The sequence below is a fragment of the Embiotoca jacksoni genome, unplaced genomic scaffold (genome assembly GCF_022577435.1).
Source record: "Embiotoca jacksoni isolate LCO1_2020_lvr unplaced genomic scaffold, fEmbJac1.0.p SCAF_4, whole genome shotgun sequence".
NCBI lineage: Eukaryota > Metazoa > Chordata > Actinopteri > Embiotocidae > Embiotoca > Embiotoca jacksoni.
Window position 1 is genome coordinate 11,757,909 of NW_027185392.1, and position 26,179 is coordinate 11,784,087.

Sequence of the window (26,179 nt, forward strand, 5' to 3'; positions counted from 1 at the left end):
TTACCTCGGTTTCTCAATGTCCTCGATTAACTCTGGCAGTTGAGTGTTTAATGTTTCAGGCAGAAGTGAAGCCACTAAACCGGAGACAACTGCCACTGCACAGTAGGTGACTGCAGGGAGGACATGCCACACGTCCTCCAATAGCATGATGAGTGGGGAGATGGACACGCCTAGCCGTGCCAGAAACGAGGTGTAGCCTAAACTGTTTTGTCTGAAAAATCAGAGCATTGAGGTAAATATAAACCTGGAGTACAAGTGATCCCCACAGGATAGGGGGCCAATGTCCGTGGTCAAACTGGATACATAATTGTGTCATTCACCAACCGTATGACTGTAGGATAGAGTTCGGTCGTGAAGAGGTACATGATTGTGAAGGAGGCCTCTGACATGGATTTTCCAAGAACTGCCACAATGGTACGAACAACCCACTTTTCTGAGGGGAAAAGGTTTAGAAAGGTGATCTAGAAAATTCAGAAATATTCTGCCGAAAGCCTAAAAATAAGACAAAATTATTTGATGAGATGCAACTGAAAACTGACCTTTTGAAACAAATATGTTGATGAAGAGACAAAGGCCAGTTAACAGCAACGTTCCCATCTCGCCATACCTTCTGCCAACTTTCTCCAGGAAGAAATACACACCAATCTTCATTGGCAATTCAATAGATGCAAATATAAATTGTGTGAGGTATGGGTTCAGTCCAAATCCAGTGATGTTCAGACTTATCCCATAATATGTAAATGCAACTCCGTACCTACAAAATGATTAGAGTTAGATTGGAGTTATTGTAAGGTTTCCACTGTAAAAACATGATAATATGACACCTGAAGACAGACAGCAGAAAACTAACTTACTGTTACTTTTTATATCTTTTTTTTTTTTATTGAAATACTGTCCAATAATGCATATTATATTAAATACCATATTACATTACATGATTTATATTGTACTGTAATTTAGAAATATATTATCAGTAGTTTACATCAGTGTTTGATTCATGATAAACTATGTTAAATGAGTCATTTTGAAGACTACACTTACTTTCTTTCTGAAAGAATGATAAGAAGTTTGTTTATACTTTTCATATGTGTGAACTAAATACTCAGCTCATAATCTTAGGTTTACATTAAGTCCGGAAATGGGGGCAACAGCTAGCCTGGCTTTTAAAGCTCACTCAATGTGTTACTTGCGGACTTGCTTTCTTGCTTGTGGACTTGCGGACTTGCCTGATCACCTTAGGTTTGTGTAGACAGCCATTGCGTCATTAACAATACTGTTTACATTCTTTCCCGTGTACTTAGTGATAATGTAGGATTCCACAAGAGGCCACTCCAGAGACTATGGATGTAAACATACCTTTGCATTATGTCAATAATAAACATGGCAATATTACTGTAATATTTTGTGTAAAATTGGTGTCACTGCACCGGAGATTGTTTAAATTGCTTAGCCGTCTAATAACTGAGACAAAACATGTCATCGTCATTGTCCCACTGTGCTCGGATGTAACGGTTTCGGATTTGTTTCCATTTATTGTTGAAGGTTTCCACATCAACTTAAAACACATAAAATCACACTGATGCCATCTGATGCCAGCACTTCTGACAAGCAATGTTTCACTGCTAATGCCATTGTGAAGTAGCAGTGAAACATTGTACAAATGCAGGTGGACTTCAAAACTTTTCACCGTTGTTGACACTGCTTTCAATGTTTACTGACAATGTCGCATCCCCTTACTGGCCCTGCGCTGCCCCTGCTATTCAAGTGAGTATTGCAGGACAAATTCCATTAATTTTTGAGGATGTGCACAACTAAACAAACCAAATGAATAAAGGATACACAAAACAACCTTCAATCCTGTGCAAATGGGAGACTAAAAGCAAATGTATCTCCTTTCTTAGAAGGAGTTAAAAGTGTGTTGGTGGATATGTCCAGTAACTCATGACAGAGCCAGGCTCGCTGTTTCCCCTTCTCCAAGTCTTTATTCTACAGTTAGTTAAACCCCTCCTGGCCCCAATTTTTATATTCAAAACACAGATATGAAAAAGGTATCAATCTGTCTATTTAACACTCAAAAATAAATCACAGGCCTATTTCCCATAATACTGAACCATCCCTTTACTGCATTCAATCACACTGATACTTACCATACAATCCCTGAGCATATAGCAAGTTTTCTAATCTCTGAGGTCCTGAAAAGATCTACAAAAGTGTACTTCATAGGTCCAGTTTCAGCTTCAGCAGATTCTATTAAAGCCTGAGAAAACCCAAAAAACTGTTAATTTGCAAACTATTTCCCTAGTGAAATTACACTGAGACTGTCAATTAACCAGAGCAAAAATGATGCTGAGGTGTACCCTCGGTGTTATGGTGGCCATACTCTTGGATCTGTTGTTCATCTCAGCACATTTCATGATGTAAAAATGAGCAGCGTCTGCCTTCCCATTTGCCATGAGCCACCTGGCAGACTCTGGAAGCCACCTGAAGTGATGGACATGAAGTTCAGCATTTAATCAATTTCTAGTAAGATTTTGCTATGTTGCAAAATGAAACAAATTCAACCTGAATACCTCCAAGCAATGATGGCGAGAATCAGGGGTGATGTTACTGTCAGAATGAGCATCCTCCACTCATTTACACAGTATGCAATTCCGGCCAGAAGCCAGTTCCCAAATGTCCAATCCAGGCTTATGATCACACCAGAAAAAGTCCTGTTTTCAACACTGAACCATTCAACATCTGCAGACGAATCAGCACAGATTAAAAGTTAGATACAATTTTTGAATACATATCTTTATACTATAAAATTGGATAGAATTTACAGGTTAGCGTTGTTTTAGTTTGGCCTTCTTACTTAAGACAATAGAGATGATACTTATCCCTGCGAGTGACATCCCCGTGAAAAATCTCATGATGACAAACATTACATACGATGTGGAGAATGCACTCAGCACTGCAAACGTCAAGGATGTTAAATAAGATACAAGCAGAAGTGGTCGTCGTCCAAACCTGGTCATGAGAAGAATAAGATGAAAGTTAGGAACTGTGGGTTAAATATCCTGCATGTATATTCCTTATTCATAGGATAGGATGAATATTTGCACTTGTAGTACAAGCAATTTAATTATTTCATGTCTCTCTAATATATCTCTTAATTAATTAAATAGTGTCTCTTTAACTTATTTAATTGTGCATGAATTGTATGTTTATAACAAAAATGGCATTTTGTCTTTAAGATATACTTCCTATTCAGATTTAACCAAGTCATACCTGCAGCATTTTTTTTTAAGCATAATCACTGTGAAAAAAAAAATGCAGTTTTCTCATTCTACTGATTTTGTAATTTTCACTTTAAACTGTTGCAACAACCACTTTTCTCTGAAATTTGTAAGACTTCATCTTATGTAAGAGTTATGACTGAAAAGTGATGGATACTTTGCATATAAGGACATAGTGTACTTTTTTTTAATTGACAACCTTACCTGTCACCGAGAAACCCAAAAACAGGTGCTCCAAACATGACACCAATGAAGAAAATTGCGGCTGTTGCCTTGTTCATCCATTTTCTGCTGCACACAAGATCCCACTGCAAAGACAAATATTGCAACAAGTACTTTTTGGTGGCCTGTGGTGGTTGTTGAGCTCTGGGGAGATTACATTTTTCAAGTTCAAAATCACATTTCTAAGTTCTACATGCATTATATTTACTTTGCTTAGTCACAATTTCAACCACAAGAGATGCCAAGCAGCGCACGGTTACAAAAACACATTTTTATGTTAATAAAATATTACTTATTCTTTAACTGGTTCAAATGACTTTGTCTTTAATGTCTATGGGGAACATAATATTTACTGACTGACACTTACCTCTGTTACCAAAGTAGATTTAAAGGTGCTGTTGTCATACACCCATCCATTTTGGCACTGGACAGTAAGTGCATCCTCACCGCTCTTTGAGCCTGACAGATGTTGATACTGAGGCTTTGAAAACATCTGGCAGGAGCTCAGAGCCCCATCCTGCTGTACTGGAACACCAACAGCCAGTTTCTGGCTTAAAGTTAAATTTCCAAAAACATCTCCATTAGCCAGAGCATTGACGTCGCAGTGGTGAGTGGGAACAGCTGCCATAAAGTTGTTCAGCAGGAAGTGACCTGGCAGAGTGATTCGAGAGAGAATCTGAATCAAGACTAGCTTGATTTGGAATTTACCAAATCCATTAATTTCTGAAAGTATGCTGTCAAATTTCATTTTGGTGTGCTTCGCGAGTCGACAGGAAACTAAATGCTGTAACAGTGAAGTGAAGTAAAGTAACACAAACTGAAAGACACATCTACTAGCACAACGTTAATCATTTACAATCACCTGCAAAAATGTTTGCAGAATATTATTCTACCCAATATAAAGCAGGTTCTGACTTGGGAAAAACCGGTCTCCGTTTGTCGAGGCATTTTGCCATCAACCACTGTGATTCTTGAGAAGATAATGATTTACCACCACTCCCCTATGATTTATTTTCTATCTCACCTGTGCCTGTTTGAAAAAAAGTATCTCACTGGACTTCTTTTCAAACTGGCTTCTGAACTGTCTGTCAAACATGGGGTCTTTCTTTATCCATGTCCTAGATTGTAATGTGAACAAGTTCATCCACAACCAAACACCAGTCAGACTGTTCATTTAATTTGGCACAAGTAATGTAAAAAATAAAGGTGTGGTAATGAATGATTATATTCTCAGGAATCACAGTGGTGGATGGCAAAAAAGCCTCATCAAATGGAGACCAACTTCTCAAAGTATGAAAATATTATCGTCTTGAAGGCTCAGAGTGTCAGTATTTAATGAGACCAGCTGATATTATGTCTTTCAATGTTGAATTTATATTTGACGAGATATTATGAGCTTTATGCTGCACAACAACTGCAATTACTGTCTGTTTTAGACTGGTTTAGCTTGTTAGCTTTTCTGGATTACAATGCTCAAACCCTTCAGACAGCAACCACTTTGCCGTTTGCAAAATATGTCCTGTCTTGATTAAATAGTTTTTTCAAAAGTTTTGCAGTCCTTCATCATGAAATATACCATGGTGCTCTCATTTAGTATATACAGTGAACCTGGCACAACTTCAGTGACTATAGGGACATTTATATAATAATTCAGCTAACTGTATACGGTTTAAGGAAAGTTCAGGTTACATTACAATGAGAAGATCTAAAAATTATTTGCTGATTCTCAGTTTCTTTTTTTTTTGGCTTCATCTTAAAACTGAAGAAACCAATGAAGAAACCACCCCTTCCTTGCATTTTATTGCTGTGCTGAGCATATTTATTTTTCAGACAGTTTGAATATAGCCCTGCAGTGATGACTGTCCTCATACTGAATTTGTTTGTGCAACATATGCAGTATGAAAGTCTTACCTAGACTGAACAATGCTCATGATACTGATTGTTATTACCTAAAAATGCATACGTTTTCCAGAGAGTGGTGTTTGACAAAAAGTAATTTAGCCATTAAAAATAAAACATTCACCCCCCTTTAAGTTTCACTTGCTGAGGAAATACACATAAACAAGAAAGTTTTCCAATGAGATTATAAACTTCATAGGCAAATACTTTGTTGCAAAGGCAAAATATTAAAGACAGAATGAATTGAAATGTAATAGAGCAGTCTGTTCCCATAATACATCTGCAAACCACAGTTTCAAACTCAGTTTTAGTCCATTTACGGGCATCCTGTCAAAGAGAACAGCAGTGTTACTTCCTCTGTTCACTGTACAGCTGCGTTATAATGTGTAACTTTACCCCAGAATTTCATTAATTCTTTTTCACAGCCCCTTTTGACAACAATGAGCAAATGAATATGATTAAAAATTGTAGGTCAAGTGGTTGAGAAACAATATACAGTAAATCTGTGCTGATTCTTTTTGTTATTCATGTCTGTAGTAAACTGTTGAATTATTTCAAATACTGAAAGCCAAACACCTCCACTGAGCTAAATATGCATTTAAAATAACTCTAAAAATATCTTTAGAGGTCTCTACGGACAAGTTCATCATGTCAACTTGTTGTTGCTGCTGCTGCATGATGCTAACTGAGCTGTTTGAGGGAGGGTCGTGATAGGAACACCTCTTCTTCCCTCTCTTTAAATACGGTAGCGTGCATAACTGTCTGAGGCTACTTAATGAGCTGTTGGTAGGTCACACTAACATCTTCCATTCATGAGGATGTGAAGTCGAGGATGCTGGATATCAACTGAAGAGGCAATTTTTGGACAAACTTTGACTCTCACAGCTGCATCAGGGATGAATACTGTAAGTAGTGAATGTTTGACAAGTTATTCCCTGATCATCCAAAACCTTTTCACAAAAGTCTCTCAGAGTTTTATTTCTGTGAAGGTACAGGCATATATCTCAAAAGGTATCAAATGTTGTAGATGTCATTGCCTGTTGTTGACTTTGATGGACATCTCTGTGTCTAATTATAAAGAAATCGGTTATATATCATGTGAAACTGTTTGGGTTTTGTCTGCACAAAAGTCTTTCGAAGACTAAGATACAGTTTTCTAAATGCTGATGCATCAGTTTTAAGTATAGTATTAATATAATTTAGTAGATATAACTAGCTGGGATTGTGTAAGTTACCAGTGCTCATATTTGTATATTTAGTTGATTTTTGCCTTGTTATAATGCCCCTGGACTGAGTCAGAAAAATCTATTTTGAGAACATTGTTTAAAACGTGTGCATGTTTCTCATTAGTGGTTGAGGTTAGAAAGTCTAATTATGTAATAACATGGAAACACATCTAATCCGCTAGAGCTCAGTCCTCGCGAGGGTCACCACCTCAGACCAAGAGTTCACTCTTTGTCAAGGATGCTAACTCCCTGTTTCCATGGCAATGAGTCAACATAGTGAAGTTACTGCCATACTAGGACAGAGAAACTTTTGCAGCACCAAAATCAGATTTGATGATGGTGAAGTGTTAAAATCAAGTGGAACCAAGTGTGAAGAGAAACCTGGCATGGCGCAGGGGCAACTGTTCAAGAAGCCTCACTGTTTAAGTTATCCCACAGCTGTACATGAGAAAGGACTTTTTTTTTAATGTAGTATAAAGTTCAGCATTTCTCTGAGGCTTAACAATCTCCCAGCCTGTAATTCAGTAATGTTGTACCATGTAATGACATGCTGCGTGCGGCAATCTAAAAAAAAAAATTGCATATGTACTTTATGTGTGCAACATGGGGAGAAAGATAAGAGAAGCTACAGCAGCCACTATGGATTCACAGTGGCTGCTGTAGCTTCTCTACATAGAATAGAGTTGAGCAACAACTCCTACTGTCCTGTTCAAATCAATTAAATTAGTGTATACAGTGGTCAGATATGACTCTGCTCAGATGACTCAACCAGTTTAGCTTGTTGTTCAAATGCACCAACTGGACAAAAAAAAAATTCTGTTAAAAAATGTAAAACAAATCTGTTAAAAAAAATAAATAAATTACAATTTGTTGAATTTGCATATGCAATAATTGTCCTCATGAGAACAATTAGACAGAATGTACCAATAAATACAAATTCAATATACTTAAACTCAAATTAGTTCAACGTCTGCGCAAATAATGTGGGACATGCAGGCTATAGACATACATATTAAATACTTGTTTAAGTACATAAAGGTAGGCTTCTATATATTATTTGATTGTGTTCTTCTCAGTCTGTAAAGGTTTTAGGGTGTAAAATAATGTGAATGCTCATGTTTCTGCAGAAATATAATGTGAAAATGTCCACTTACTGAGGGGACTAATCATGCCAATGTCAGGCAATGAGTTTATCATTCCTTCTGTGTAGTCACTGACATGACTTTTAGTTGGATATCTATGACCTTGGGATGATCACCCAAGAGCACCTTTTGGTGATCAGTTGCTCTTTACTTCACTGCTGCCATCAAGTCAAAATATTTATTTTTTTCACACCAGAATCTAAAACATAAAAGTAGAGTACATTTATTTTGGACACTCCATAATTTCTTCTCTAGCGCCATCTTTGGGCTAAAAGGGCACCTCACAGGCAGTGATAGGAAATTTGCTGACAACATTCCCACTGGGGAAAACAGACACTTGGTTTTGTGTTGTTTAGGTAGGTAGGTAGGTAGGTAGTTACTTTATTAATACCCAAGGGGAATTTTTTTCAGCAGCATTTATAGATACAGGAAAAGCAATAAAATAACAGTAAAAAATATTAAATATAAAAATGCACAGTATATACAATAAAATAGAATAAAATAAAATGTAATAATTAAATTAAATTCAAACTAACTAAACAATAGTGCAGTTTTTTTTTTGGTGGAAATGATCGTATCTTTGAAGTCCAAAAGATATATATGAATGTATCAGTTCAGTAAAAAAGGTTTTCCAGTCTATTAAATCACTATTTTACATCATCAGTAACAAATGCTTTTCAGGGATTATTCCCTAAAATGTTATAGTCAGTGGATGTTGCTCAGTGGCTACCACGACACTTATGCAGTAGCCTACACTGTAACATATTTGTCTTAGAGAGGTAGAACATTTATAAGTACTATTGAAAAATAATTGTAGAGTTTTATAACTACGAAATATGAAGTTTCTGAATCACGTTCTTTTTCATTAATGTGGTGAACACTAGTTGGATTTATTGACACATACTGATCTTGTGTTGCAGTATTATGGCACCACCTTCTGGTGTTTGTCAGGAAATGTTGTGCTTAAGAAAAAAGGACTTGTAATCTGCTCTACAAACCTTTTTTCTGAAACCTCATTAGACAGTTTTTGACAGCTTTTTAGCAATTAATCAATCGTCATACCCATCTATTCTGATAGAAGAATTGATTACCAAAATAATCGGAGAAACCAAATTGCAAGGCTTTTTGATGCGTTAACTGTTGACACATTTTAAATGACCAAACAAACATTGGCTTCAAGAGAAGAGAAGTAGGATTTCTAGTCTGTATTAAGTTGTATCTTAGATTTAGTTCTTAAATGGAAATGCTTGTTTCAGTGCTGATACGTACTGCAGTGACAGACGAGAACAGCGGAGGGAAAGAAACCTCACTGTATAAACAGGAGTTCGGAAAACAGCCACCCAATTGTTTTGGTTGTGCTCTTGGATGTGAATGCTGTTTCCCCCCATGATATTACATACCATTCCATTTACAGCAGTGGCAGCCCTGTTGAAACCGACAAAGCAAAGCTGCATTTCCTATTGAGGAGAGGAATCATTTAGGGAATTATATGGTATTCACTAATGTTAAAAAGGTTACTAAATGCTGAAATCTCTTGATCTGAACAGTCAATAAAAATGACAGATTTTCTTTGGCACTTTAATTATTTTCTGTAATGTTTGCACTTATGCTAGTCTGTATGGAGATGATTTCAGGGTTAAGTTGTGATTTTATAGATAACATAATATTGAAAGTGTGCTAACTATTTTATAATCTACCTTACATTGTTTGTCCTTGTCTTAATGAAGGTATCATTGGTGAAACCCAGGACATTGTAAAGCAGCACTAGAGATGGAACCAGAAGCAGAAGACTTTGACAACAATGATAATTTGGTCCCCTGGTCGGGTTCAGATGGTTCCCAAGAACTTTATGTCTCTGAGTCCTTGGCAGAGTCCTACAATGAAAACGATGCCAGCGGAGCGGAGTCCCCCTTAGAACCCCAGTTGGCTGATATTCCTAAATCTGGCCCTGGGTCCCCAGGCCACCTTCAGGCACCAGACTGGGAATCTGTAGGTGAGCAACAGTTCTCGCATGACCTCAGTGGAAGTGAAGAGGAAGTTATATACCAAGAAGAGGATGACATCTATCTTAGTGAATCAAGAGAGTCCATTACAGAGTCACCTCACATCCATACCTCACAAACATCACTGTCCTCGCACCGAGAGCACCCAGACTCCGAGACTCACGCTGGCCAGATATCACGGCCGCATTCCCCGTCTTCTTCCTCCTCTCTTGGCTGTGCTGCTGATATGACCCTGGCCTTGACCCTGAGCACAGAGGAGCCCCAGGGAGCTAGCAATAGGCAGGGCCAAGGGACTGGGAACAGGAGGGTTGAATCTTCAGAGGAAGGGGGGAGCGGTGAAGCACCTCCTGCTTCTGTCTTCTTTGGAATTTCAGACCAGGGTGCTGAGCAGGCAGAGAAGTGGAACTCGGAGTCTGACACAGATCTGTGCAGACCGGACAGGCACAGAGCAAGGTCCACACGTAAGTATCCATCTCCTACCCTCCTTTTATATTTCAGTAAGGCTATTGGTGCAAAATGCACTGCATGAACTGAATGTTTTTTTTTTTTTTCTAAATTCATGATTATGTATGATTCATAAATAGATAAGAATGAATTATTTCGTTGCGTTAGACGCAGCCATTTATGCATACATTAACTTTAGATAATAACTCTAAATAATATTTTATATATAATGTAGATGTTATATAAAGCAAAAGACTTTTTTTAATTGATAAATAACATGTACAAAGCACTATGGCTGCTGCTATTTTCATGCTGCAACATGGGGTCTATTTGAGGAGGACTTAAAGGGAGAATTCCCTCAGCTTTAATCGTCATACCAGGATAAGAATAAAATATGACCATATGATGAGGCTGGCAGAAACAAATTTGACAGACACCAGCATGTGTCACCCTGGCCTGACACCCGATCTCTTTTCCAATCGTAAGACTGCAATGGAAAAGTGAGCTCCTCACTTTCCTTGCCTTGTGAACCCCACAGGATAGCTGTAAGTGAATATGATGCTTTTATTAGTGCGCTTACATCAGCAGGGTGAACTTAACATTTTTTCTTACTTGTCATGCTTAGTTCAAATAATTATAATACTGATAGTGGCACTGTCTGTCCCTTACTTATGTTATTTTACTGTGGAGTCAGTTGTTAATTACTTCTTCAATTCCCACTGGTGGAAAAAAAAAATTCTAAATATATTGTTTGCTTATAGTTTATGTATAGTTTTATATGTTTTCATCTTCCTAACCCCTCTTCCTTCTCTGTCTCTCCTTCTGTCCTTCCCTCTGTCTGTTCCTTTGTTTTAGGGCTCAGTCACACCGAGAGCCAATCAGAAAGATACATCAAGGAGACCAAGTCTAAATGTAACCGGATCGCTCGGCTTCTCACTGATGCACCCAACCCTCAAAATAAGGGAGCCCTGCTGTTTAAAAAACGCCGCCAGAGGGTCAAGAAGTATACACTTGTAAGTTACGGAACAGGTGATAACAGGTTTGAGGACGAAGACCAAATAGAAGAAACCGAAGAAGCCAGATCAGCTGCATACAACTTCGTGGCTACAAGTGATTCTGATTTAGAGGAGCAGTATTCGCTTTATCACCAGCAGCAAAATTTAAGTCTGAACTGGGGAAGTGTTCGAGAAATGGAAGCACTACAAGAGACAAACGGGAAAGGAGTTTTGATGTTTGCCCAACGGCGCAAACGAATGGAAGAGATTGTATCAGACCAGGAAGAACTGAGGAGTCAAGGATTGCCTGTGGAGGCATTAACAGAATCTGGATGTACAGAAGCACAGAATATTTACGACACCAGAGAAATGTATGTGCATGCTGATCAGGCCATTTACATGGATGTAAATCTTCAGCAGCGTGTAGAGTACCAAGAAAATATTCAGCAGATGAACCACCTACCCAACGTACCAAAACCCCTGGTGCCAAACAGAACTGCAAAACCTTTCCTTGGATTTCAATATAGCCCATCTGCTCCTGTCGTGCCTGGTGTTGTGGTTCCGGTTACAAAGAAGAATGAACCGAGATTCAAAGTACCTGTGCCTATTAACACTAATCCACAGGTTTGGTCTCCAACTGGAGATATCATAGCCTCAAGAGATGAGCGAATATCTGTGCCAGCCATCAAGACCGGCATCTTACCAGAGTCCAAACGGAAAGCCACTAATAAACAGCTGTCAATGCAAGCAAAAGGATCTGATCTCCACATTCAAAACAAAGGGGAAAGGAGGTCTTATATTGAGTCAGAGGAAGACTTTTTTAGTCTAGGTGCTGAAGCTTGTAACTTCATGCAACCCAGAACAAGAAAACTCAAGAACCCGCCTCCTGTTGCCCCAAAACCTACCATCAACCCAACCTGCTTGCCTTGGATGAGGATGAGTCCCTCCATTGAGCCCTATATTCCTCCAAGAAGTCAGGTCTCACAACCCTCTCACAGTCCTGTAGGGCCTCATAGTCAGCATTACTTACAAGAGCAAGATTGGGCTCAGTCTCAACAGATGGCCAACCGTTGGGCACCTGCTCAAACTCAGGCAACACTTCAAACACCTGCCAATGCCTGGGCTCCGGTCAACTCCTCTTCTCAGCTTCATCTTCCGCCAACCACAAATAGCTGGAGTCAACAGACATCACGATCCCCTGTGAGTATGCAGGCCCGCAGTCCTACTTACAGCCCACATTACCCACCCTCAGCCTCACGGAATAAGACAGACAGTGCTCCAAACTCAGTTGTCTCTTGCCCACCACAAGCAGTCAAGTCATATGTCCAAGCATCAAAGGCATCCCAGGTTTCTCCCAAGGGACAAGCCTCAGACAGAGGTATTAATCGAGCTGGTGATGGTCCAACTATGATGGGAAAAGGTGCAGAATTGTTTGCCAAAAGGCAGTCCCGCATGGAGAAGTTTGTTGTTGATGCTGAAACAGTGCAAGCTAACAAAACAAGATCCCCCTCCCCGACCTCGTCCCTACCTAACTCCTGGAGATATTCATCCAACATTCGTGCACCTCCTCCGTTATCATATAATCCCCTTCTTGCTCCTTTCTACCCTCCATCAGCTGCCAAACAACCCCCTTCCACAAGCCCTAAAATCAAGCCCAAGACCAAAGAGAAACCTAAGTCACCCCCCAAACACCTCAGCCCCTTAGATATTATGAAACATCAGCCTTATCAGTTGGACTCAGCACTGTTCAAGTATGATGCAACTCCTGAGGCCAAAAGCCCCAGCCCCAAACCAACTCCTGTGTCAAAGTTTGAGGTCACCAAAAGCCTTAAACAAAGATCTTTGTCCCCCCAGTCCCCTAATAATACTTCTGATCCTGCTGTTCAAAGCAAGGCAAAGGCCCCTGCTAAGTCTCCTGGATTGGTAAGTTCCCAAAATCTTTCTGCCCAAAGCACGAGATTGGCTGAGCTTCTTGCAGCTGACAAGCACTTGGATGAAAAGCACACGGTCAAACCTGCAGCGCGCCACATAACCAACAAGCAGGCCGCAAGCGGCCGACCCGCAAGCACATCCTCCCAACAGTCATCTATTGGTCACAGCATAGCTTCAGCTTTCTCCCCTGCATCTCTTATTGCTAGAGGCGCACGTCAAATGGCTCCTCGGCCAAATTTCTTTGCTAAGAAGCCGGTGGTGACGAGCAAACAGTGGAGGCCTGTTGCTATGATTAATTAGTTTGAATGCTGTATACGGTCATGCTTTGATATAGTCTGAGATTATAGTTTCATAATTACATCTGAAACTTGGTAGCATCTAAAATGTCTTACGTAACAGGTGAATGTACAGAGACTTTTGCACTAAATGTAGGGTGTCTTCAAAATAAAGGTCTGCAGCTATAAGGAAAACCTTAACTGGCAATGTAAAAAAACAACACAGTTGAATATACAGCAAAGCTATTTTAAGATCATGATAAATTAATGAAATATATTCTAAAACAACTAAATATCTTAGCACATTATACCGTCTTCATAAAAACCTTTTGAGGTGTATGTGAACATAGAAAAAAAGAAAAGTGAGACAAAATAATGTTGAGTGATTCTCAGGAAGTGCTATTATACGTGCAACAATGCAGCCCAGTATCATAGCAAAATTTTACTTTATTAATCCCACAGTGGGGAAATTTACTAGCAAGGCGTGTCCGCTAACCGTGACACTGACAGGCTGTACTCCAGTGGACTGGCGAGTGAATTACACACTTTGCCATGACACTGGGTTGCATGATGTGTGCAAAGGAACTTGTTCAACTAAGGTCTCTAGTCTTTAGTTTTTTTTTTCTTTTGTAAGAAATTATATTAAATGTATTTTCATGTAGCAGTATAACCACTGAACCCCCAAACAACACAAAATAATAAAATGTATTTACTAAATTCAAATATTTTCTCATCTGGGATAACAGTAAATAACTTTTATAATCACATTTACAGAATATTTCTAATCATTTGGTGTGTTTGGGGAAAAACTGTCAATGCACTTTTTTTCCCGGTGCAGACAGTTTGAAATTCCTTCAGTCTCATTCCAGACTTTGATGGTATCACAACAACTAAAATAATTAATATTAGTTGTGATATTTAATCCTGATGACCTTAAAATGTTTTTTTTTTCTATAAGAGGATATATTTTCTGCAACCATTAGTCATGGCCAGTTATTCAACTGTCAGTTAAGTCATCAGACCCTCTGTATTCTCATCCTTGATGGGAAACATGAGAAAAATATCACAGAGATTTGAATATTTCACTACTGATTCATATCATTATTAGCAATATAATAACTTTCTTTTTTGTCTTTATGTCTTTGTCTTTCTGACATATCACTGTTTATTGCACTTCTTGTTCTCAGCACAATCTTGCTATTAAATTTCTCTTTTCTCCTACTTGTGTACTTCCTGTGTGTCGTGAGCTTGTTTATTTTTTCTCTGATTTCATCCTTTATCTTTCTCACTGCCTCATGCTTTCATAGACTTTTGCTCATATTACAATCACAGTTTTAAATTTGAATGTACGGATGTTTATGTTTGTTTTCCCACCTTTAGATCTGAATGTGAAAAGTTTGGAACCATGATCTTGGCCCTCAATTAATTTTCTGGAAGATGTTGATAGTCTATTGAAGAAAAACCCATCCTAACTTTGCTGGTCAAATGATTTGTTGACAGCTAGTCAGTATCTTCTATAACTAAATAATACAGTATATTACTTGTATATGCTGCATAGAAACATTATTCCTAATTAAGAGAGGCCTGATTTGACAAAAGTTTGGGGTACTTCCTTTAGATAGTAACCAATTATTCACAGTAACCATTGGACCCCAAGGTGTCAAATAGCTAGTGCACACTCATGGCTGACATGGATGACAACAAATAAACATTTACAAACACTACTGAATCAAGAATTTAAATAGAAAACCACAAAACATTTTCTTACTTATTCAGAATTCCTTTGTTCCTATTTAGAACCTGCACAATTCATTTCTCTTCTTTGCTGATTAAAGTTCTTGTCAGAGTTGTAAAAGCTATATATGACTGACAAGGCTCTCTCTCTCTCTCTAGTTATCTGTGTTGTATCTGCAGGAGTGGGACACACAACTTTGCTATTCTTATGAAATCTCATAATTTTCAGGATTGACTCCCTTTACCAAAGCAGAGGTCCAACAAACTGAAAAATGAAACTCTCATACAAATTCCATTTTAGGCAGCATTTTCCCTGTTGGGAGAAAAAACAAAGTTGGCAAAGAAATAATTCCAAGCAAAGTTTCATCATCTTTTGAATTACATTTGCTACTGTACATATTTTAAGGTGCTTGAACCAACAGAAGGTAAGTAGTGAAATCTTCATCTATTTTCAATATTTCCTAATGCCACAAATGGTTCACAATGATTCACAACATTTACACATGGGATCATATATTTGGGCCTTTATATGGAAACTTAATCCTCTAAATGGTCTAAAGATTTGAAATAGTGAAAGATGTTCTAGACAAAGCATTGTGAAAAGCTTTGAATTGTTAAAGTTAGGCTTTAACATGTCAGCTGATGTAACCAATATCAACACATTTCAGATCATGCATTTGTTTGTTCATTAAAACTTATCTTAAAATAAAATATGAATAAACTCTAAAATTATTAGTGATATAGGCTTCCATGGAGCCAGATGGTGGCAGCAAAGTCTGCAACACTGCTGTCACACTGGTCAACAAATAAATGCTTTTCTTTCAGGGATTGGGTCGGAGCCGTTCCATGAGCCTCCCCAAGCAGCTGAATTCACCGTCCTCAGCTGGACTTCTGTCACCTGTGGGCCTACCTGGAATCCAGCCATCCTTTTTACATAAACAGAGGCGAACATCCTTTCAAGAAAGAACCTACAAGACACCGTCACCATGGGAGGCAGCGTCAAGAAGCCCCATTGGCTCAGTGGATGAGGCCTTTGCGTTTCAGAGCCTCCCGTCATCTGTTGCTTCTAATGTCAAAGCTGCAGGGCACCGCAGATCTCTGCCAGAGCCTCCAGATGAATGGAAACGCAGGGTGTCTCTTGATCCTGCAGCTGTCAGTAAGGGTCATTATCATCATGCGGCTCCAGCTTTCCAGGCGCAGTCCATGAACAGGACATTTTCACCTGAGAAACCAGCCTTCTATGGGCCTCCCTTCAGACCTGCCCAGCCTCCTCGGCCTGCCAGCAGGGCCGGCAGTGGATACATGGCGCAAGGCTCCAGTTCAACACAGTACTCTCCCTTGTATAGTGCAGTCCAGAGAAGTTAATACCACTGAGATGAAGTCAGACATACATCAGATACTCATTTATATTAACATCAATGGAATTGTGTAGATAAACGTGAGACAAAAAAACAGTAAATTCGGCTCAGACAGGTGAAATATGTTTACTCTGTGGTGATCAAAAATTGCCATAGGTTGTTATTGACAAGAATTGGGTGAAATGTATTAGATAGGCCTCAAACTTACTTGAGCAAACTTTTGACAGTTTATTCTGTTTGTTTTAAATTTATGATGAGAGTGACAACAGTAAGTTCATGGTATGATTGGTCTGGCTCTAGCAACGTGTGTGGGGGGATTTCCTGCTTAGATGGGAGGTTTTATAATTGTGTCTAAGTTGGGACAAAAACAGAAAATCACATGATTTAAGACATATTGTAAACAGCACGTGTTATGTCAGTTAAAGTGAACGTCTGATGGATGGAAAAAATGTTTGGTAAACTTATTGGTTGGTAAACTTGCTTATTGAAAAATGCTGGTAATTTTAATGTTGTTGGATATAAATGAGGAGAAACTATTCAATTTGGTTCACATATGTATCTTTAACTTTGACAATGATTATGACTTTGTGATCACCTTTACAGGTTTACCTTTAAACATTTCAGACAGTGATAGCCATTATGTTACCAATCCTGTATTAATCTGTCCTTCTCTCACTACTGTTGCAGCAGCGGGAAGTATCTGTAGTACTTTACATTGACTGAGACTTGGAAACTATCTCTTCTGTTTATGCTATGAAGCCCTTTTAGAAAAGCTACAAACTTACATCTTAATGACTTTATACCTACTGACAAGCTATAAGTGAGATTTTCAATTGAACATATGCTTTTTTGTTGTTATTATATATGTTTTAAGTTGATAGGAGTGTATTTTGCATGCATACATTCATGATGTGTCTCACCTTTGATCACACACTCACAGTCAAAGATAGAAGCTGGATCTGTTTACACTTGAACACGACACAGTTTCCATATGACTTGTGTAGCCATGTTTGTAGCCAGGCAAACTTTAAAATTGGGCTTTTACACTGTACAATTTCATTGATTCATTTTTTTTGGCACTTTTTAAACACAAATAAAAAAAATAAAAGACATGAAAATGCTTTCAGAATTAAAAGTGTTATTTTTTTGTTTTCAATTTTTTTTCACATTATTCAAATATATAATTGTGAATGCAGATGTATTTTTCAAAATCTACATTTCCTCATTTATTCAATCACAAATCATGTTTTTGAAAAATAGCCCATTTAGTCAATATTGATTTAAAATACTGGATAGACAGTAATGGTAAATATGTACCAGTTTTACATCCATATAGTAGGAACTTATCTCAGGTCTTAGCATTAACATTTCCTTTAATTGATTTTCCAAGAGATTAAATGCTCAATATGTCTGAAGCATGACCTTCATACTGCTTTAAAAAATATTTTTTGTAAAAAAACATCAGCCCATTATCCCCCCTCACTCATCTGTTTATTATTGTCCAAAGTCAGTAATCACACATAACAACAGTAACACAACTGAGTTTGAAGAGAAGCAGCAGCTGTGCCCGGTAATAATGATTTCCCAAACATGGAGGCTGAAGGCAGAGTGTCTCGGAGGTTATGTCACCCCACAAAGACGAGCTGACTTTGAAGATTCAGAAACAAGGAAAGGAAATATTCTCAGGAGGGGAATCCTTTGCCCCAACCAACATCAGTGTGTGTGTGTGTCTGTGTACATTGTCCATCGTCTTCTCCTCCCTCTCTCTGTATAGCTATCCTTGCCCCATGGTGTTTGAGAGTGGCTTTGAGTGTTTGGCAGGTTAAATTTAGCCTATTGATGTAAGCTGCATTCCTCTCACAACAGACACAGAGACACACTCACAGTTTGGCTTTAGTGTCCGGGAGTGTGAAGATCAGGGAAGATCAAACTACCTCCTTTAGGTTGACCCCTGAGCCTCAGTGTCTCCTGTTCAAGGATACAGACTGCTCACCAGGGACACCATCACAGGTATGGACGAGCCTTATCAAGGTATATTCTGTGAATCTGTGGTGTATTTAATGTATATTGTATATAAGTTATGTTTAAACAGTCGAGTGAGTCACTCTATGGTGATCCAATATGTTTTCAAAACCTTATAGGAGCACATGCACAACAGTTTATTCATTCATTAGATATATTTTCTATCTTTGGAATGAAATGGCTTTGCTTTCTTTTTTATTCTTTTTTTTTTTTGCATCGAAAATGTTTTAATATTTTTGAAAACACTATTTCTGCAAAGTCAACAGTACAGGGCACACCAGAGTTTTTCATCATTTAAGAGTTTTGAAGAAGTATTTTTAGAGTCGTACCATCTTGCATCACATCCTTCATTTGACAACAAAGTCAAACTAAAAATATATGACTGCAACAACTCCTGAAAGCTATTTTTGATATCATGTTTGAGCACTTTTCTAGCACCACTGGAGATTATTTTGCCCAGCTACGCTTACCAACTTAGGACTCAATATTCATCCTTGACCTTTACTCAGGTGATTTATCTTGCGACAATATTAAAGGGAAGATGCCACTAACCTCAGCTCACATACACAAAAAAGACAGGGAAGAGTAGAGAATTTTGGATTCAGTGTGTGTGGTACCAGTGCAAGTACAATGGGGCTCTATGGACTATGCAGTACACTCTAAATGTTCAATGCGAGGTCTGCAGAGATTAGTATGACGTGACAAAGGATGACGTATGTGGCACATTTATTTCATAGTGCACTGTCCAAATCATCTTGAAATTCGAATACATGCTGACAGAGAGCAGAAGACAGACTTTATAGAATCAAAAAAGATCTATATTGTACTATTATATTACAGCACAAAACAGTAAGGCAATAAATATATCATCTTTCACTCTTTCCTTGTCATCCTTTAATATTCTCCATTTCATATTGACATTAATTCAACATTTTTGATCCATCAAATGATAAAAGATTACCGTAAGCACCAAACTCTGTCAACCTGTTCTATTGGTTCACAGTATTAGGAATAAACTCCTTTTTTATGACTTGGGCAGAACAACTATATCCTGTGTCCTGTATGTGTTTCCAGTCCTCCTGAGTTCTGCCAATCTCGCCACAATGTCACAGTTCTGTACAATGCCAGCTGGAGAGAGGAAGAAGCATGCGGCGGCTATTTGCCAGGAGGTCCATGGTACCAGCGGTATGATGTTAGAGCTTGGCAGTCACACACTAAAGAATGCAAGAGAATATTTATTCTGATCAGAGTTCAAAATGTCAGGGTTTCTTCTCCGGCACTCGCCATAAATAAGATAATGGGATGATTTACGACTTATGGTGACTAATCCTTTGTCGTTGTCCTTTTTAAAAGTCTATTTCTGGGTGGGTGGGAGAGTGGGTGGGACAGGGGAGGGGAGCTGTGCGGGCCAACTGTGTGGCCGTTTGGGTAACGTGAAGGTCCGTGACAGCTGGGGTACATTCTGTTTGTACACGTGCATGAAGAAGCATCATGTGCATCCCAAACAAATTATTGAGCACAATGAGAACTCGTTTTAACCTGACATGGCATAGAAAATGGAAATTATGAAATTTTGGATACATTTGATTTCACTTATGAACTTTTCCTCAATCTGTCCAACTGACAAAATGATACCACAGGACATTACTATGTGTATGTATACAAATATATTACAGAATATTTAGCTGTAAGTGAAATATGACAAGATACTAAAACTAAATACTGACTCAGGGCTTCTCAAAATCAACACTGTTCCAAATGATGTTCTTACATACTAATACTATTTTGAGTGCATAAATTCACACGGTCAAGTATAGAAATATAGAGTGCACTACAAGTACCCGAATGAGCGGTCAAAGCAGTCTAAAAATTTAGTGTGAAATGCCAGACACTTTCCATGCTCAATGGCTGCCATCTTGGCAGCAGAAAGGAAGGGACCACCAATGTAAAGCATTTTAAAATTGAAGCGTCTGAGGAAGCTGTAGCTGTTGCAGATAATTGACCAAGGTGGTTTATTTTTCACAAAGTACCACCATACTGCTGCTGGACAGAAGCCATCAGTGTGTTTATTGCGTGTGTTAAACAGATGGCACGAATACACTGTAATTTCTGGGTAAAATGATTAAAGCCAGCAGATATGTTGCTGATACATTCAAATTTTATGGTTATTTCAAGTAAGTGCACAACAACACTACCCTGTTTAAATATTACACAAGTAAGAGTCCTAATAGGGACAATATAAGGGCACTATATCTTAGTGCACAACATACTAAAAGAAGTATGTTATTTGGATCACAGCCCAAAGGATGAGGTAAAATTACACTTATTTTCTCCACCATCATTGCAGTTTTATTGTGTTTTTCTTGTGTGTTACCAGACAAATTTGAAATTGATTAAAATTCATAAAGATTTTTTGCCACACTGTAAACCAGGGACCTTTGCCTGCTTTGCTTGGTCGGTAACAAGACAAACTAATGACAATGAAAAAACTTTTATTGTCTTTGGTTTGGTGATGCTTTTAGGAAGATTTACCGTAACAAAATGATACATATTGACACAAGTTTGTTTTGAAAATCTTATCTCACAATTGATTAATATAAAAATGTGTATTATTATTGTTGGTTGTCTTATATGGATTATCTTTTTCCTGTTAATCTTTATCACTTCTCAACTTTGTTGCCTGACAGGGTGTGTCATGGATCTCGGAAAGAAGCTCTGCACTCCTAAAGACATAATGTTGGAAGAGTTATCTTTGCTTTCCAACAGAGGTTCCCGGCTTTTCAAAATGCGGCAGAGAAGATCTGACAAATACACATTTGAAAGTATTCAAAATGAAGCAAACATGCAGCTAAATGTAAGTCAAATTGTGTTGTTCTTTCATTTCATGTGTTTGAATGAGTGGATATAATTATTCTCTTTCACAAAGTGAAGTACGTATACACTCAAGTACAATTTTGATGTACCTTAATTGAGTAGTTCCATTTGATGCTACTTTATACTTCCACTCCACATTGTGGTCTGTTTGTCGTCTGACATCTTATAAAAGCACTCAGGGTCACATTTCAGATGTCTCCTAGTTGTTAACAGCTTCACCAAACTGTTTTTTTTCCCCTCCAAACTTCTCCCATGGTTTAATTTCAATAAATGTTCAAATCATCTGATATTTCACCAAAAATCTAAGAAAAGAGAAAAAGTCAAAAATCTGAAAAAACTGATTCCAGTAATCACTTGATGACCTCTCAGATGTATCTGCTGTCTCTGGATATAAAATAGTTCAAACAAGCTCCACAATATTGACTGTCACTATCAGAAATTTGGCATTAGAGTCGTCTGCATAAAAAATTGTAACGTTGTCTGTGAGCTACACGTCAAGTAAATTCATCAGGAAATATGCTCTTGAATAAAAGAGTGTTACACCACATGAATGATAACAGAGACATGTGCCTCGTGCCTTTTACATCCTGCAGCCAAATCTTCTGAGAGGCTGGCCAGGCACTTTGCTAAGGAGCTGCTCCCCTGTTTATCAGTGCATGTTGATGCGTGTGCGCGCTGCACTGTCACAAGTGTTTATGTGTCTGAGTGCATTTAAGACAAGAGCAGCTATAGGTGTACCAACACAACATTTTGACATGCGATAAATATGTTCAACAAACATACTGGTACACCTATAATGTACTTTATTCTGTTTTGCAGAATGATATTTTGAATGAGAATACACACACTGTGGAAATTAAAGTGGAGCCACCAGCCAATGGAAATACTTCAAACACAGAAAACATTGTTTCAGGTAATTATCAAGTTCAAAGAGCGAAGTTGTTTATGTTGAGTCCAATATGAGACATTATGATTCACAGAGTCGGATTTTAATTATATAAAAATCATAATCACAAGTAAACATTTAATGTGCAAGACCTAAAATGGAATATTCGGTAATGATATATTCCTGACTTTTCTCCTGTTATACATAAGTCTAAATTTAGGCTGATAGTCTGCACAGTCAAAAAAGAGCTACTAGTTATGTAATACTGTCATGGTAATGACAACTGGTATTATAGAGTCATTACAGCTGGTCTTATCTTGTGGAAGCTCATTTCCAGAGCCTGACACCATGTTCCGTATATATGATTAATTATACAACCTGGGCAGCTTTAAATGCTTCATTTAATCTTATTAATTTAACAGCAAACAGAGACCTGTGTTTATACCAATATGGTTCGTGGGGTATCGTCCCGTGCAGACACATTATATGATGAGCACACACTTCAACCATGTGCTATTTTAAGGCCTCAGATCATAATGATGGACAACTTAGTCTGCCTGTGTTAAGTGTTCTCTAAGCACATGTATTCATAATCCAATCCTCTTTAAATCTTTGGCCATCAAAAATAAAACCTACAAACTACCAAAAATCATTCACATTCAGTTTTTTTGCTCCTTCGCAGATATGACTGCTATGCCCAAGTGCTATCATTCCCCATGGGAGGAGGCCATCCTCAGTGACCCTGACCTTGCTGAGACCGTCAAACTAAGAATGCCAGGGCCAGACCCTCGACCAGACCTTCCTGAATACAAATGCTTCAACCGGTAGGAAAACCAGGAGTACATTTAATTAGATCTTTAATCATTGCAGGATACAAAAAAGAGTATACCATTCAAACATTGATCTACATTACAGGGTAGCCACTCCTTACGGTGGCTTTGACACAACTCCCAGAGGAATAACATTCAAACTCCCTGAAGTGGACCTGAACCCCCCCAAATACCCAGAGCTCCAGGCGCCGGCGGTGAAGCGGCCCACCTTCAACAGGACAGCCCAGGGGTGGATAACTGAGGGCACCCATCTGATCCTCCCCACCATTACCCTGGAGCCCATCAAAGTCCCAGAGTCTGACGACCTGTAGATGATTTCACATAATCTGGCGACATGATGCTGGCTGTAGTATTTTGGCCTTGCCTCTGATAACTAAACAGCCAAATAGTAGTGCAGTAGCAATTCCTTAAATATTGGTCAATATTTGAGATTTGTATCATGCAATGAACATAAACTATTTCATTAAGTTAACTACTATGTTTACTGCACTCTGCAAAAGGTGTATCAAAAGAAAATCATGTAAATAGCAAAAGGAATGTGCTTTCCAGTGCATCATCCAGGAAGAATTTCCACCCACACTGAAAACAGAACTGTACATTTTAAACATGTTCAAATTAATTGATGAGTTCCAAATGTAAATAAAGACTGCAACGTAATTATTGGTGTCTCACTTTCAGCCATACCTGTTGTTGTTTTGAGTAAGTTACATACCTAACATACGTCAAACTATAACGCTGTGTAATGGTGTAACATAATTTCTTCAATAAGTCAGTAGGAAGTAAGTACAGTACTGTTTCCATTATCACAAAATATATATTTTTTTTATCATACTGAAAATTATACCAATACTACTGCGAACGATACAATATGGCACTGCAACTTTACAGCATCACAACCAGTAACACTGTGTGTGACAACATAACACACTGAATGCCTTTGAGGGATATTTGCTGTTTGGCTGTGATTTGCGAGAAGCAAACATTCAGGCTGCCAGATTACTGCGGTGCACATGCAGCTATCTTCCAGACTCCTTTTTTCCATGTTTAACATGCTCACACGTATTATATTGTGTATGTTTAATTAATAAATTAAAGGATATACTTTTTTGCTATTATTTTGTTGTCCAATAGAAAAGAGACAAGAAGCAGTTCTGGCTTTCAGGCAGCTGCGGGAAAACAGAGACACAGGGGAGAAAAGTCTCACAGGATTTCATTCAAGGCCAGTGGGAGCTCATGAAGAAACACAGTGAAAGACTATCATTTTTTAAAACCTCAGTACTCCAAATAATGTGCATGCCATTCAGACATAGTGGTCAACACAGAGTGGTATGTGAGCATCAGAGGGGCTAAAGTTATTTTACTTATTAAGCTGCGTCATTACTGGCATGATAGGAAAGGACCAAATTTTCTCAGGCGCTCTCCCAAAGATGAGATGACAGCAGGAGATGTTTTATGTGTATACAGAGGACAACGTGTCACACTAATGTTAACATGTTAATCTTGTTCAGTATAGTTTTAAGTTCAGGGCAGCTTCTGTGTTACGAACCTCTGAAAACTCAATCAAATCATGAAACTCAACTAAAATAGTTAAAAAGTGTAACTCCCCCTTACAGCTGCTGATTATGGTGTCGAAGCACAGAGATTTGGAGCAGCAGGAAGGCTGAAGTAGCAGATTACAAACAAAAAAACTTCAAAAGAAAGAAAACGGATACATCCGACTCCAAAAATAACCTTAAGAACATTTGAGTTGAGTTCGACAGCTCATCTGAACAGCTGTGCCACATTCAGGGGCTGAATACCAAGCCTATTTTTTTTTTTAGATTTCCTTTTATAAAAAATACCAAGAACTCTTTATGTGCCCCAAGGGAGGTTTTAGTGCTATTCCTGGAGCAACTCTAGAATGAATTACACTGGAAAAATACATGTAATGTCTTTAAGATAGGGTCAGAGAAATCCTCTATAAAGTTGTTGTATTTATACGCACATCCCTCCCACAGACAGAACATCCATACCTTTACATAGGCCTACATTTGTTTAAATATATAACGTTTAATATTTTCACACCTGTGCAAACATAATGCCTGATTTGAACTGTGCACTGCTCAGCATCCTGACCATAATCTACAGCACTGCTGCAGACAGTCTAATTTATAGACACAGTTAATGTTTCACTGAAACTGTTTTGTCAATGACTGTCAGCTGCGGTAAGAAGAGCCTGTTTAATATTCCTGAACAGATTTTATTCTTGGCCTCAAAATCAACGAGGACTTCTCAGCGTAACAACTCATGAACAGTGTTTTATTCTGGATTTCACAGGTTGGCGTGCATGCTGTGGACACACACATATGTTTGTTCAGACATCTTTGTGAGGACATTCACTGATATAATGCATTCTCTAGCCCCTTACCCCAACCTTAACCATCACAACTAAGTGCCTAACCACAACCCTTACCCCAATCTAAACCTAATCATAACCTTAACCCTAAAACCAAGTCTTAACCCTCAGGTGTAAGAGAGTAAGGACCATCCAAAATGTCCTCACTTTGTCAAAATGTCCTCTCTCCAATAGTCTAAAAGGAAAACTGGCCCTCTCAAATATAGTTTTGCAAGTACACACACACACACACACACACACACACACACACACACACACACACACACACACACACACACACACACACAAGGTAATGCAAAGGAAAAATAACCTACTAGGTTTCACAGACTGTATTTTGAGGTGAGAACAGCAGAAGTTGATGTTCATACTGTGACGCCGCTGTAAATGTACTCAAACCTCACGTCGTAATTTTTTGTTGCGTTTTGGACAGATCTTCTAAAACCTGCGTGGAAAAGACACACCAATTACTTAGTGTCACTTTTGCTGACTCCAGTTTGCATGCATCATCAGCCTCTCAGTCTTTCTGTCTACACTTATAGCCTGCCCAGCTCTGCAGGCTTTCCCCTGCCAGGCCCTCCATCTGCTCTGATTTCTGCTATTCCCCGTACTGTTTACTGCAGCATGAGAATCACACAGACAGAGATGGTAGACTTACAACATTTAA

At 38.5% G+C, this 26,179-nt stretch overlaps 3 protein-coding genes across 6 annotated transcripts; 2 read left to right on the forward strand and 1 right to left on the reverse strand.

The window, feature by feature from the left end:
- Positions 1–4,248, reverse strand: LOC138209289 (solute carrier family 22 member 7-like). Its single transcript, XM_069167759.1, has 9 exons — positions 3,868–4,248; positions 3,483–3,586; positions 2,855–3,009; positions 2,571–2,739; positions 2,358–2,481; positions 2,148–2,257; positions 540–754; positions 325–433; positions 1–211 (listed from the first exon to the last, which is right to left on the reverse strand). The coding sequence occupies exons 1-9, from the start codon at positions 4,246–4,248 to the stop codon at positions 1–3; spliced, it is 1,578 nt and encodes a 525-aa protein (XP_069023860.1).
- Positions 4,249–9,537: 5,289 nt separating this feature from the next.
- On the forward strand, positions 9,538–14,637 carry synpo2b (synaptopodin 2b). The gene is made up of 2 exons (XM_069166781.1): positions 9,538–10,231; positions 11,070–14,637. Exons 1-2 carry the CDS (start codon positions 9,538–9,540, stop codon positions 13,439–13,441), a joined length of 3,066 nt encoding a protein of 1,021 aa, XP_069022882.1. The 3' UTR covers positions 13,442–14,637.
- A 3,751-nt stretch (positions 14,638–18,388) lies between these two features.
- Positions 18,389–24,235, forward strand: myoz2b (myozenin 2b). Of its 4 annotated transcripts, none has more exons than XM_069168232.1 (6): positions 18,389–18,539; positions 19,605–19,715; positions 21,218–21,384; positions 22,224–22,317; positions 22,973–23,114; positions 23,206–24,235. In XM_069168232.1, exons 1-6 carry the CDS (start codon positions 18,521–18,523, stop codon positions 23,429–23,431), a joined length of 759 nt encoding a protein of 252 aa, XP_069024333.1. In that variant the 5' UTR covers positions 18,389–18,520; the 3' UTR covers positions 23,432–24,235. The 4 variants fall into 4 exon arrangements, with proteins under 4 accessions (XP_069024333.1, XP_069024334.1, XP_069024335.1 ...); XM_069168233.1 differs by having other exon boundaries at positions 18,389–18,518; XM_069168234.1 differs by lacking the exon at positions 19,605–19,715.
- Positions 24,236–26,179: the final 1,944 nt, after the last annotated feature.

What these genes read in the sequence shown, in the direction of transcription:
- LOC138209289 (XM_069167759.1), bottom strand. Translation starts at nt 4,248, where the DNA reads ATGAAATTTGACAGCATACTTTCAGAAATTAATGGATTTGGTAAATTC. An exon ending in TTTGGGTTTCTCGGTGACAG is followed by an intron (nt 3,010 to 3,482) that starts GTAAGGTTGTCA and finishes TCTCATGACCAG; the next exon opens with GTTTGGACGACGACCACTTC. An exon ending in TGGCCACCATAACACCGAGG is followed by an intron (nt 2,258 to 2,357) that starts GTACACCTCAGC and finishes GGGTTTTCTCAG; the next exon opens with GCTTTAATAGAATCTGCTGA.
- synpo2b (XM_069166781.1), top strand. Translation starts at nt 9,538, where the DNA reads ATGGAACCAGAAGCAGAAGACTTTGACAACAATGATAATTTGGTCCCC. An exon ending in GCACAGAGCAAGGTCCACAC is followed by an intron (nt 10,232 to 11,069) that starts GTAAGTATCCAT and finishes CCTTTGTTTTAG; the next exon opens with GGCTCAGTCACACCGAGAGC.
- myoz2b (XM_069168232.1), top strand. An exon ending in GGAGGTCCATGGTACCAGCG is followed by an intron (nt 19,716 to 21,217) that starts GTATGATGTTAG and finishes GTTGCCTGACAG; the next exon opens with GGTGTGTCATGGATCTCGGA. An exon ending in AAGCAAACATGCAGCTAAAT is followed by an intron (nt 21,385 to 22,223) that starts GTAAGTCAAATT and finishes TCTGTTTTGCAG; the next exon opens with AATGATATTTTGAATGAGAA.